This window comes from Oryzias latipes, chromosome 6 (genome assembly GCF_002234675.1).
Source record: "Oryzias latipes chromosome 6, ASM223467v1".
NCBI lineage: Eukaryota > Metazoa > Chordata > Actinopteri > Beloniformes > Adrianichthyidae > Oryzias > Oryzias latipes.
In genome coordinates, this window is record NC_019864.2 from 4,033,568 (window position 1) to 4,048,363 (window position 14,796).

The window sequence follows — 14,796 nt, forward strand, 5'->3', positions numbered from 1 at the left end:
GAGATTTGTGTGTCTGGGCAGAGAAGCGGCTTTGGGATGGTGTACGAGCTAATGTGAGCGGCTTTTAAATGCAGAAATGTCGCTCTGCGCAATCCTGAGAAACAGTGTAAACAATCATGTGAATTTGTGTTTCCAATCATGTCCAGACAAAATAAAGGCAGATGTTATCCCCACATATCTATGCTCAGCCAAGATGCAGATTGCAGCATTGACCGCGTGGAGTTTTTAAGTTCATCCATGGATAAATGTTGTTGTTGGCTCATATTAGCCTAATCTTAACCCCTCTTCTGGGTCCACTCCACCAAGAATAAAGCACTGGCTGCACATATTTAGAAAACTATAATAATCATAACAATAATAAAACCCTGTTTGGAAGATCATCTAGCTCTATGCTGCAGCTTTGTTTTTTTTACAACAGAACTGGCTATTTCTTTTTCTACTGTCATTTCTGGTATTTTAGAGAGTTCTGCGCATGTCCAAATGATTTATTCTGACTGAAAGTGTGGCATATGTTAACGTTTGTTATAATCGAATGAAGTTTTTCTGGGCCCAAGTACACAGTTCAATTCTAATCCGATCAAAGATCTTTTGCATATGAAACCACAGCTATTGTTGCAAATCATAGTGCTCCTGCATAAGAGCTGCAGCATCTGAGTGACCCAGCTCCTCTAACAGCAGCTAGATATTAGTGGTGGTTAGTTAATCAGGTCAAACTAAAACATGAAGGACAGTTGATGCAGCTAAAGCTGTTTCTTCACTTTGAACAAAGAGAAAAAAGGAGGAAGAGCAGCTGCAGGTGGAGCTCAGTGGACGACTGATTCTTTACTGAGGCTTCACTGGGGTGCACGAGAGTGCACATGAGACAAAACCTGGATCAGCAGGTCACAGCCGAGGCACGAACGTGAAACCACAGCAGCAGCTCATCTATTTGTTTCCATTTATAATTGTGTTTGATCATTCACCGGTACATTTTTTTGGCATCCTGTTCTTTCATCTTGCACTTAAGTGTCTAAACTGTGTTCATCTTCATCTTTTTTGTGCAGTGCATTGGTGAAGATTTTCGTTCTAGATATAACAGAAGATATTAAGAATATAAGAAGATTTTAGGTCCAGATGCTGTGACTCAACTTCAAGAAATCTTATTGTGCACTGTTTTTGTTTCATTGTCTCCATTTGAGAAATAGAGAAAACAGAGACACCAGAAATGCCTTGCTGATGCCACAGGTCAGAGAAGAACACCTGGTTTAAGGTTTTGTCGTCAGTATTAGTGTTAGTAAAGGGCAGTGTGTCACAATCATTTAAATGAGAACAGTTCAGGTTTTTTTCTGTTTGAAACATGTAAGATTTTTGCAAAGAAAAATCACCTTTTTATTTTGACATAAAATAGAAATGGTTTCATAGCAACATCTCCCCTGGCTTAAAGCCACATTTGTTAACTAGTAACAATGGCAGTTCACTTTGGTTGCTGGAGAGTGAGTTGGCAGTGATCTCTAATCACTGCCAACCCTGAGAAAACTCCAGACGGATACGGTTCCAACGAGACTTGATGTTGTGGAAAAATTTTACCAAACCTTTTTTTGTGCATGTTGCAGCTTTCACTAGTTAAATATATTATTTCAGCGGGAAAAAAAACAGCATCTGTGTAACCTTATATGTGTTTTACATTTTTACCAAGACTGTACAGTTCTCAAAGATGACAGCAATCATTTAGCGACAAATATTTATTTACATTTGTGTGAACAAAATTTGATCAGAATGTGTGTCAAGAGTTGAAGGACTTTGTCTGTTGCTCTGGGATGCCAGTGAATATTCGGAGGCCCTGCATTCCTTGGATCTCATCTTTGAGTGCCTCATATATCCTTAACTATAAGCGATGCTGCTGATGGAAACATCTCCCTCAGTTTGTTGGCGATGCGGACCTCTCCGTCTGTTTGCGTTGACAGACATCTTTGCAGCTGCCTGTAGAGAGAAGCTTGGTTATGGCGAAGAGCATGGAGAGTAGAGACCGTCCTGCTGACACAGAACTGTGCAAGCATGACTAGAATGGAGTTACTCTTTAGTTAAGCCACACAAAAAACAGCTTCAGTCACTAACAAGTCATGTCCTTAGATCATTGACCTGATAAAAAATAATTCCCCTTCCATTTCAAATGGGTCAAACTGTGACAACTCCAACATGTTCTTTTGTTTTTGGATCATTGGTTACAACTGTTTTTTTTGAGTAACCTATTGCTGGAGGGTTCAGAGGACAATGACCCACATTGTCTCCTGAAACCAACCCTTCCAAGGTGGTGGCGCTCCAACTTCACCCCCCGCTCCCAACACTCAAGCTTGGTCAGGGTTGTACCCCTGTGATGGTTAGGAATGCTCTCAGTAATCTCACACTCAGGAATGCACTTCACAGTGTGCACATGCAGGGCAGGCCTCAGGACACAGTCACCCCTACAGGCTGTGAGGGCGTGGCCCATCTTCAGCTGGTGACAGAACCTTTGAGGACAGGAGCAGCTCGAGGCGCTGCAGCTGGATGTTTGAGCCGCTTTCACGTCATCACTGCTTCTCCAGACCCGGATCTTCTCTATCAGGGCTGGATTCACATCTCAGTCAGCTCAGCACTCACACAAACTGACATTTGCACACTTTCAGGTCTTTCTTTGTGCTGTGAGCTGCATTGTGCTGCATCACTGGTGAGACCACGTGCTCTGTGTTTATCACCAGGAAGGGGAGGGAGGCAGAGCCAGATTTCTCGTTTTGTCCATTGCCACCACAGACACACACACACTCTCATCCAGGCAGCCACAGGGAGGAGGCAAACCAGGCTGAGCCGCGCCGTGTCAAACTCTGAACAACACAACAGGTAGAGTGGAGCTTTTTACATCCGTAGCACGATGAGTGTCAGAGCTTCAGTCTGAACGACGGCCTTGCATGAGCTTTATGTTTTAATCTCATCCTCTACGTGTCTGAGACGGCAGACGGCAGCCTCCTGTGTGCTGTAGCCTTATTGTGTTGGAGGTGGGGGAGGAGGATGGTAAAATAAAGGCTGCTCTTTTGGCTGCGAATGCTGCTGAGCCTTTGTAGTCTAACGCCCTGCTGCCAGTTTCTGCCTGTGCACGGAGGAATGTTGACAGGCTGAAATTATTGACCTTGGACGACACAAAGCGCGCCATTTGCCCAAGGTAAGGATTCTCAGCCTGATGACATTTCTGTGGTGTTGAAGGGCTTTCATTTCTCTGATGTGGAGACATGAACGTTTGTCTGAATCCAGTGGAAGCAGCTGAGTGATGAATCCACAGTGGGGGGAAGTCATGGAAGTTGATTAAATTTGGTGCAGGATCGTGCTGATGGAGCATTTGCCAAATCCTCTTTTCAACACCTGAACGACAGAAATGCATTTCCTTAACCAACCAACTAGCTTGGTTTAGTCTGGCCCAAACCATCTACAGAAGACAGGGACATTTTGCTGTAAATAAATTAGTTAAGAATATACCACCCTCACAGTTTCCTCACAGCAACTCCTATTGCAGTTTACTTGAGGGAATAGAACCAGCAGCTTCTTTTCCTTCCATCACAAGTGCTTCTCTGTACTGGAGAACCAGCTGTTGAAGTTGAGTGTGTGTGTGTTCCTTTTTTTTGGGGGGGGTGGGGGGGGGGGGATGGGTCTGTCTCAGAGTTTATTATTAGACCCTTAAAGATCAAATCACTCCTGCTTTGTTTGTCTGAGCCGCTCAAAAATGCATTTAGTCTTTTTGTAAACAGCAGTTTAGCAGACATGCCAGCGCCCCCTAGAGGTGAGAAAAATAACAAATCGCAACTTCATGTTTGACTTTGAGGAACGTTCAAACTTTCCTTCAATTTCTTTTAACTTTGAACACTAAAATAGCTGCTGTTTTGTTCTCCGTGTGTCTACACCTGGTATCACATCAGAACTGCCCCGCTTGAAACTTGATTTCTTTTTATTGACCCAAGACTCAGACTTGGACTCGCCTCTGAGACGTGACCAGAACTTGGAGAAGATGACTTGTTGTTTTGGTTGCACACAAGCTAACCTGGTCTGTTTGGTCCTGTTTTTTTTCCAATCTGAAGAAACTAGAAATAGTTTCGATGTCAAATCCTGAAAAAACAACAGTCCACGCTCATGTATCCAATGTGGTGACTGTAGCTCACTAGGTCGAGCAACTTCACTGCCAGTTAGAAACTAAAATCCCAGGTTAGACAGTCAGTGTCGTTATCTTATACATGCTACTTTAAAGAGCCACTCCAATGAAAAATGTGTTTTTGATGTTTTTAACATGTTTTTGTGGCATTTATCTAATGATGGAGGGCATGTATAAGACATTTTGCTTAAAATTGCATTTCTGAGTCTTTCTTTATTAAGTATTTTTGTGAATCAGGAGCAGACGAAAAATACCATTTGAAAAAGCTTGCAGGTACGATGTAGGAGTTACTACTGCAAACCCCAAGTTCCCTGCTCCGCTCCATTCAGATACATCCACCTGCAGACAAATATGTATGTCTTATTTTACCTCGTCTGGGCTGGCTTCTGGATCAAAAATATAGGGCTGGATAGCTCCAATTTTGATCGCCGTTTTAGTTGTACAGGTAATGTTAGATTGGGGCTGTGAGCTGGTGGAAGAGAGAGTAAACAGGTAGCCATCTGCAACGAGGAGAGGAATAGGGGTCAGGGTTGCTCCATGCCATTGGTCGCGCCCTCAACTCATAAACAACTTTCTAAGTAACTACTGCCACTCTGCAGAAACTATGTCCTAGAAAATGACAATTTTTTTTGTTTTTAAATTTTGGCTAAAAACAGCATAATCTTAATTAAAAGACCACTGGGAGCATTTTAGGAGCTTTAGCTACGGTGTTGGCATTCTTTGAATTACCATAGCTCAAAACCATAACCATATAGGCAACATGTTCCGTTTACACATTTGTCAATGCAACATTTTGTAACGGTTTGCATTGGCTTAACACTTTGTAAAGTGTTGCACATTGGTACTAAGCTGCGTTCTCAGCTTTTAGAATCTGTTGGAATTATGTTATTTGCATAAATGGTTGAAGATTAACCGTAATTCGAAGAGCGCGTTATTTCCTGTCACCGGGTACAGTCCCAGTATTAAAAGGTTAAGTTCCAATACAGCAGAGGGTATGATGGGTATTTTGTAATGGGTAATAGCGGGCAAAGTGTGTTTGTTTCAGTGACGGTATCTGGAAGGCTCTGGGCATGATTATTACCCAACTGCCTAATTCACTATTGACTTCTTTACATAGAGGTGAGACTGAGCAACAGCAGCCAGAAGGATGTTACCCAACATGCATTGCTGTCTGCATTTTTCTGGCTACCTTCAATTGACACAGTGAAGTTGCTGTAAAATGTCACTCAATCTGAACATGTCCATATGTCTGCGCATTGTCTTCTGCTGATCTGCCGTTCAGTTCATGTTGGCAGAGGTATTAGCAAGGAAACCAGACCTCTTCATTGTGACCATTTCTAGTTCTTCTGGAGTAACACCACAGGTGTTACCAGACCTGCAGGCAGAAATGATCTCTCTTCACCTGGAAAGTGTTTGCTTTGGGTTTTAGGTTGGCCTTTTTTTAAACCACCTTAGAGTCCAGAAGAACCCAGTTGCTGCCAAACAACATAGTCTGGCCTCTGGAAGTCAAACCCCTTCTCCATTTAGCTGTTCCAAGAAATTATGTAAAGAAGAACTATAACCAGAGTTATACCAGAGTTGTTCCACAAGGAACAACTCTACCAAGCTCCTACTTTGCTTGCACAGCCAGCCACACATTCAGCACCCTTAGAAAATGTACAGTGGGGCACGGTCAAACTGCTTCTCCAAGACTACAAAGCGCTCGTGGCCCTGATGTAAAAACAATCCTCAAAGGTTTCCAATCACTGAGAAAGAGCTGATCCACTTCCATGACTGGAACAAAGCACACAGGTCCTTTAGAATCTGAAGTTGGACTTTCTTCTCTAGAATTCCAGTGTGGACCTTACAGGGAGGCCGAGGACTCTCCGCTCAACTTAAAACATGAAGGAACTCAAATATATATTTTTACATTAAATGATTAAGTAGGTTCCTGAATTTAAAGCATATTTTCAAGAACAAAACTATTGGTTAAAAAATAAGAGATGAGTGTGATGGATTGAATGGATTAACCCATTTTGATTAACTGATCACAGTCATTCTTAAAAGTTCCCTATTTTTTTTCTTTTCTTCGTCAATGAAAGTCTACATGGAAGATAGTCTTAATGTAAACACAGTTTAACTTATAGAGCCACGTTGTATTTGTGGTGCCTCCCTGTTTGATTTCTGATGAGATTGCTGCTTCTTTTCTCTCGACTTTGGCTTCAGTTCTTTTGATTTGAAGGTTTTTCATGTTTAAACTTTTATTTTTCTTCATGAACACGTTCAACACAAGTGGATATTTGAAGAAGTTTAAGTTGGATGACAAGTCTCTAGCATTCTCGGTCAGGTCGTCAGGAATACCCAACATAACACGTTCATTTTGAAAAAAGATGTTTTCTAGTTGTTGGTCGTTGGATAAAAGGGAGATCAGGGTCAAAGCTGGGAATGGTCTGCTGTTTGGAACAACTCTGCAGTCTCCCAGCCCCCACCTCCTGCTCCCCTCTTGGTATTTTCAACAGCTAAACAATGAAGCTGGCACTTTGAGAGGAGCAGGGCTGCTATTAGCCTGTTTTGCATGCTGATACATTTGCACTTTACTGGACGTTTCTCTTGGTACTTGGGGGGCTTTTACTTGTGGGGGTGTTTATGTTTGTCAATTACTGAGGGTTGTTTTAAATCTTTGTATTATCTCTTCTTTCTAAATCCAGAGCTGTTAAGCATCCACATATTTTCTGTGTGACTTTGCTGCATGAGATCTTCCCATACAATGATTGTAAGTGTAATCGCTGCTTTTGTACCTGAAACGCACCGGCAGTACAGTGGATCTTGTCTCTTTATTCTTGTACCTGTTGCTAGATGGGGCCTGGATTGTTTTAGAACATGCCTCTCAAGACGATACCTCTGAGCCTCCTGCAGACCATGCACGCAGGATCTTATTGAACCCCACAGGTGGATTTTTCCAGGGCATTTTCTGTCCATCCGCTCCATTCTGTCACAAACACATTACCTTGCAGACAGCAATAGCCAACAAATCGAATCTCAGTCATTAGCTGACACACAAACAAGCACGTAAATGACTTAGAAATCTATTTAGAGACCTTGTTCAAACCCCTTCAGACCCCCGGGAACGAGTCTCTGCTAAAGCCAGGCCCTCAAACTGAAAATCTTTAGCATCCGCCTGCTCCTGGGGACCCATGAGGTCACAACAATTGCATGTTGTCGGTTCTTCAGGCTCATGCTTTCAGTCCTCAGTAGCCAAATTGCTGCGGTAAATGCCTCCAACAAAACAACTCTGATTCTGTCCTCACACAATACAAAACAAGCTAACGTTTCATTGACAAAGCCATTACATTTGACCAAAAAACCTTTGATATGATCAGTTTCTTAGATTTTAAAAAGTCACGAGGCTCCGCCCAGTTTCCCCAAAGGCAGCATTTGCATCACCATGTCTGGTTTCAGTGATTTACAACAGATATGTAATACTCAATGATCTTCATCAGAATACATTATGCCGTTTACCCAGTAATCATTGCTACACATTGCTGATCAGGTACCGAAAATTGACGGCTTAATGGTTGTCATCAGAAAACACTTTCACATTACTAACAGTAAACATGGATATCTATTACATGTCACATAACAATTCTGTAGAACTTGTTGATTATCAACAAAATGCATGATCACACTAATCTAGTTACCATCAATACACATTGCTGATTAGGTAAAAGAAATCAATAGCTTATTGATTATCATCAGTAACTATTAATTATTTAACAACGTCCAAGTTCACACATCCGTATATTTAACAATTTGTTTGAACGCCCAACTTTAGGCTCTCCAATCTCCATATTGTGATAAACAAAAACTTCTTTGTAGGTTTTCTTGAATTTATGAATATTTGAACATTGTTTAAACTCAGTGCTTAGTTCATAGTTTAGTGCTACACACCGACACAGAAACTTTTCTTTGTGATTCTTATCAATTTGATCTCAAAGTTGCTACATCCCCAGAGCTTGTATCTTCCTTCCTTTTCTAAGAACTGTTTTTGGATGTTGAATGGTCATACTTTTCAACTCGCTGTGTAAAGAAGTAGGGTGCTGTAAAAACCAACAAGGTCATACATTTTTAAAGGTCTGGTTTGATAAAACTGTATGATCAAGACAACAAGTTTCATGTATGATTTTGATGGACCATTTTTAAAGTACAAAGAGAGGATGCAGTGAACTCTTAGAATTATTACCCCAAATCTTTATACAGTAGATGAAGTATAGTAAATCCAGATGCCATGATTCAACTTGGAGACAACGTCACTTGGATGAGAACCTCCATCGACATACTTCCACTAGCGTATTTATATGTAATAATTAGCTTAACATAGATAATGTTGATCAAAATGGTGACAATAAAATATATATCCAATCCCTAATTGAGATGCAACATCAGATTGTACGTGATCAGGCCTGATTTATGATAGCAGAATTGGATCAGTAAATCATGATTGCAATGGTGTTTTCATGACTATTTTTAGTTAAAAGTCTTTATTGCTCCCGTATTTACAGTTACATGCTTCAGACAAATGCAGAAAAACCATGCAAACAAGAACAGAGATGATCATCTCAGTACTAAATAGGATCCATGTGGTTAACCGAGATTCACCCTGATTTCCTCAATCTGTATTTGTCTTTTATTCTGAGAACTGGACTGACTGAGTGTGATGTCATCCATAAAATATGGTTTACTTTCAGCTCCAGCCAAATGAAATCAGTTCAGTCACAATTTTTGCGTGATACGGACACTACCAAGTTTGAACCAGATCAGTGTGAGTCAATGCCTCTATGGCAACCACTCTCACCAATCAGTAGTGAGCTTGTTGGAAGTCCACACCCCTACTGCTTGAAAGCATGCTCAGGAGAATCTTTTAAACACTTAAAATGTTTGACGTGAGACCGCATAATTTTATTGAGGAATCTGATTGGTCAATTTATAACCTGAATAATTTAAACTACAGAAAAAAATATCCTAAAAAATTAGGATTCTAAAGAACATGTTAAAAAAAGGTATCAGAGCAAGAATGGTTATTCTGACCAATAGAATGACTGATTAACAGCTGTTTTTTGTTTATAGAAGATTGAGATTTTGGCATGTTGGAACCAGGAGGTACTTCCTGTTTGGAAGGCCAGGGGAGAGGGATCACTCATTCCAGTTCCCTTATACAATCAATGGTTTTGGATCCAAATCGCATTAAAGAGGGACATTTATCAGCTACTGTTCCATCCATGTCCAATCATCCCTGTGTTGCAGCGGCCAAACTGCAGATCCTCCTTGTCTTGGATTGATCATATATCAATACTTTTTTTAGGATTATTTTAGGAATTGAACAGAAAAACTGTTTAAAATGAAAAAAAAAATGCAAACATTTGATGTAGCTTAGGGAGAAGTTCCACATCAGTGTTTTCCTTCAAAATACCATAAATAAAATGTTCTACAATGGTAGCAAACCTTAAATCTTTCATTTATGTGGTTAAAGCTTTATCCATCACTGAGTAAAGTGACAGGAGCAGAAAGAGAGATTTCAGTGTGCTTCATTCACTCAGTCTGTCACCACAGTTATCCGTGGAGCACGTCTCCTCAGTTTAACGCCCGTCCTCTATGTCCTCGCTGAGGTAGGCAGCAGTGTGTGTGTGTGTGTGTATGTTACCATGGTAACCCTACGTCGTGTCTTCATCGCTCTGACTCATATTTTCACTGCTTTTCATTCATATGAAGTGATGGTTCTTTGCTCCTGCTGTTTTCCATCGGTAAAGAATTCTGATCATGTTGTGTTTCCACTCTGATGAAATGTCATGATCTGGACTCTGCAGCCATTTTGCTCACTGATCTTTGTCAAAGTGTGATCCATCTCAGGTCTCTGGAGGCTCATAGTCAATTTGCATTTAGATGTTATAACAGACACAGTGTGTGTAAAACAGTACATTTAGAAATAAAATGACAAAAATGAACAAATGAAGAAACTCTGACGCAATAAAGCGATAGGCCACGCCCTTTTTCTGATGGGCAAACCATCCTTCCATCAATGATCCTTTTGTCCTTGATCCTGACACCTTCGTCCCTTAACTCCAAACCTTTAGAAAGGTGTTTTGTATCACAACCGTTCCCTATTATGTTTGCGAGAGCGGCTTTTTTTCTGTAGTAATTAAAACTCTTGTATGAGAGTTACATCACTTCACATGGACTACTGCTCTTTCTTCCCCCCAAAAATCAGTTATGTTTACAAAATTACCTTTAAAAAAAGAGGGAACATCCTATTTCTATGTGTTTGGAGGTGAAAAAAGCAGCCAGCCACAGTGTGAATCTGAAAGAGAATCATGAAGAAGCCTGAAAATGTCTGCAGGGTAAACGTGGGGCTGCGAGGAGCTGCAGGAGCTTCCACACACATGAGAGTTAGAGGATGAGCAACCGCTTTTCTTCTTCCTGCTTTTCTGGCCCATTCAGAGATCATTTCAGACAGTAGTGCCTTCAATCGATCAGCTGTTCAAACTGTATGATATTTCCAAACCAGATGAAGAGGTTATTTATCAGCATTCCTGCTCATTCCAGATGAATTCGGAAAATCCGGTGAATGTGCAAGATGAAGAAAAAGTTGATCAATTCCTTTAAAATAAAGATCTCTGATCACACCACCATCAGTGCTGGAACTGCAGCTGTGCAGAAGCATCACAATATGGAGGAGAGAACAGAGTAATCTAGCAAGAGCATAATATTTTCTGACATTTCTATTTTTTCTGTTACAGCTGCTTCTTGCTTTCATGACTTTTTTGGTGTCAACACGTTGCTACTGCTTTCTTGTGGCTTTCTTAGGTTTTTGACTTAAAAATCAAATTAACCTTTAAAAAAACTTTAAAAACCTCTTTGGTCTCTGGGATCTTCTTCCATATACTTCTACTCACAGACATGGTTTGAGCTTTCAACAGCTCTCAATACATCATTTAAATATTTGATTGTTTTCCTAAAACATGACTTTCAGGTTTTAGATGATATTTTTTTACACTGAAAATGCATCAAAAAATGCATCAAATCTTTGACAGCCGGTTTTCAGTTCATTTTGAGAAGACCTCCCACCGTCAGCGGGCGGGCTGCGGGCCGCACACGGCCTCTCCATCTGCTCCTGGCGTTCAAGCAAACCACCAAAACACAACATCTACGACGAGATTTGAAAAAGCACGTTAGTCAGCAGACCCGCTACAGAAACACAAGACAGAGTGTGCGGATAAATTCTGAAGCTGCTCAATTTGTCTCTACTCAGACTTTTTCAGGGATGGAGTTTAAAATTGAAACATTAGAATGAAAGCTCTCAGAACAATAAACCTCAGACAGCAGCTCAGTTTTTTTTTTTTGTTTTATTTCATTGTTTTATCAGTTAACTCTTGTCATTTCATTGTGTCTCATCAATTCAGTAATATAACGGTAGGGGAATATGTTTTTGGATGTCTGTGTCAGGCTTGTCTTCTCACAGAAGGAGCTTCAAAAATCTTATGTCAGCTGCAGGGAAACCGTGAAATTGGTGGTTTCAGGGACAGATCCTCATGATGATGTTTATCAAATCTTTGGAGAGAATCGTCTTATTTGTTGTGAATAGGAGGAAAAACTCGGTCAGGTACACTTCGATGTTTATTTTTTAACAATGTATGTTCAGCACGAGTCCACCCATAAAAAACACTGTAAAAGCAGAACAAGGTGGAAATCAAGCCTATGTGCAGAACCTTTCCACAAAACGTAGAATACCATGGAAAAGTGTGTTTATTGTTTATAATTCCATTCATAATGTTTCCAACTTTCATAGAATATAGACTTAGGGACTACCGTTTAATTGATTTCAAGTATTTATTTGGTGATTTTTACATAAATTGGGGTTCCAGCTCATAAAACCCACGAAAACAGGATTTCAGAAAATTTAAAAACTGTGAAGAAATCTGCCCAAATTTTTCCAGATATGAATGTTTTCAACCGAGTTTCACCAATTAATCATCTACCAAACTCAGATTATATTGGTTCAGTTTGGTTCAATATGGAGAAGACTTCAGACAACCAGCTAGCAGACCATCACTGAGCCCCTCCATAGTCTCGGTAAGCCACAACAGTTCTTAGCGAAGGAGGCTGGCTGTTCTCAGATCAAGCAAATCAACAGAAAGTCTAACGGAATAACAAAATGTATCAGTAGAAGATGCACCAGCTAAAGAGACAACCGTAGACTTCAGCAGATTATTAAAAGGACAAGATTGAAGAACCTGCAGACATCCAGAAAGAGTGGAAGGAGATGGAGGAACAGCTTCAAGAACCACATTGAAAAGCATTCAGGAGATGGACTCCAACTGTCTGGTTCCTCGTGTCAAGAAACCTCTGAGCCTGGACCAAGGGAGGAAAAGTCAACTGGGCCAAAGAGAAGAACGACTGTTGACCAGGGGTCAAAGGTCTTGTGTTCTGATGAAAGGAAAGTGTGTCTTTCATTTAGGGATCAGGGTCTAAGGGTTTGGAGGAAGACTGGTGAGGAGCAGAACCCAAGCTGCTGAAGGTCCAGAGTAAAATCTCCAGTCTGTCAGGATTTGGACTGTAATGTCCAGCACTGGTGTTGGTAAACTCTGCTTTCAGCTACAGTCTAGCAGAAGGTTGTAGAGGACTTCAGGATTCCTTTTGCTGAGGATCTGGATGGAGATGCAAACTCCATCTTCCAGCAGGACCTGGTCTCTGTCTAGACTATTGAAGAACTGAAGATCATTATGAAAATACGTTTGATGTGAGCATCATCTCTGTCTTTATCTTACTGCAAAAACGGAGAAATAGATGGTGATTTCTGCAATTATCACATTTATTGAAATCCTCTTTTGTTGGGTTTTATCCGCTGGAACCCAAATGTACATTAAAATAAACAAATACTTGAAATGAATCAGACAGTGGGCCCTGAATCTTTATTCTATGAAAGTTTAACTTTTGAATGGAATCATGAAACTGAATCCACTTTTCCGTCATATTCAAATGTATTTATATATTGTACAGCATAACCTGCTACAATTCTGCTGCTGGTATCTCACCTAAAACGCTTTGTTGGTTGATCTCTTGCTCCATCTGTCCCTGAACTGTGAACAGAACTGCCAGAAGCTTAAATTTCTCCTCCTGAATCAGTGGATGGATTTCTTTCCCAACCCCTGACCCTTGACATCAAAAATTATCTACCCAGTGAGTCAGAGTACTCATGTACAGGTGTTTTGTGGCATGAATTAGGGATGGATCTGTTGTTTGTGTGTTTCCACCATCACATGAGGGGGCTGCAGGTCTCGATCTGTTCAACTATCCTTCTGCTGTGCTCACTTCTGATCGCCCAGTTTCCTTTAATCTCTGTAGTCCTCACTCATGTCAAATGCAGTTTTCACAAATTGTAGGAGACAGGTTACCCTTGTGCTATCCTAGGCACTTTAACATTGGGAGTTGGGTCATCTAGACCCACTAGACAGTGCTCTGAACCTTTTTTCTTCAATGATTTGTGATCTTCACTGGTGTCCATGGATTACATGAAATCTTTCCACCTTTATCCACCTTTGTCATGGTAGGGAGAACACGTCAATGGAAGGGGGGGGTCATCTAAGATAGCACAAGGGATAAATGAAACAGGGAAAACTCCAGAGGTTTAGCTACTAGACCTCCTGTTGTTGGTTCCACTTGGTTGATTTTTTCTAAAAAAAATTATTGAGGGATGTGGATGAATGTGTTAACATGTTGAGGAAGTATGACTAACTTATATCTAATGCCTAATGTAACAGATCTTTGATCTTTCATGGATTTTTATGTCTGTTCATCAGCTTCTTCTTCTCTTGTTATGCATGTTTCAGTGTTTTAGAGGTATCTTGAGAGGAGTGTTTTCCTCTCCATTGTCTCCATTTAATTTAGCCTCACCTAGAAAGCAATGAACATTAATGATTTTTTTAAAATTAGTAATTAAGCCAGGCATGAAGGGTTTAAATCAGTGTGAGGAAAGCTGGACAGAATTTCATTTACTAAGGATCATGTAGATTTGTCTGCACAGGCTAGACACTATGGGAAAAAATAAAACCCGGGATTCAATATTACCTGGTTTTAATGCTTAAGGACTGGGGTATACCAGTTATTATTAGAGCACTCTTACTCTGACTATTAGTGGCATTTATTTTCTAGCCAAAGTTCTTCTTCAAGCACATGTTAGTGTAAAGCCCATTTGTCAAACTCAAGGCCCACGGGCCAAATGTGGCCCGCCATGTCATTTTTATTATATTTATTTATTTATTTATTTATATTTATTAATATGTCTAATTATCCTAAGTTTGATTAGTTACTGTATGAATGTATAACTGATGATTATATTGCTGTTGTGTATTATTTCTACTTAATTGCTTGAAATAAACCATTTCAAATCAAATCAAATCAAATTTTATGTGGCCCGCCAGTAGGGCTGTGATGATGACCTCATCACCGCATCACTGAACTTTTTTTTGATTGTTTTTTTTTTTGGTTTATTTTAAGTTCAGCATATGGTGCGTGATTGGAACTATAATAAACACATTAAACACGTCCATCTTTGCTGATAATTTACTTTTTCTGCTAGTCCTGTGTTCAGACTTTCCTTCTTTCTTTCAGACTGT

General features: G+C 40.3%; 1 protein-coding gene across 7 annotated transcripts in view; it reads left to right on the top strand.

Annotated features, from left to right (window-relative positions):
• The first annotated feature begins 2,508 nt into the window (after nucleotides 1-2,508).
• ndrg4 (NDRG family member 4) overlaps nucleotides 2,509-14,796 on the top strand; it is a 50,983-nt gene continuing 38,695 nt past the window's right edge. Inside the window, exons 1-2 of one of the 7 annotated variants that reach the window (XM_023955495.1) lie at nucleotides 2,509-2,599; nucleotides 2,715-2,853. In XM_023955495.1, the coding sequence (XP_023811263.1) occupies nucleotides 2,524-2,599; nucleotides 2,715-2,853 (215 nt within the window). In that variant the 5' untranslated portion in view covers nucleotides 2,509-2,523. The other 6 variants (XM_023955492.1, XM_023955494.1, XM_023955493.1 and 3 more) reach the window with 6 other exon arrangements.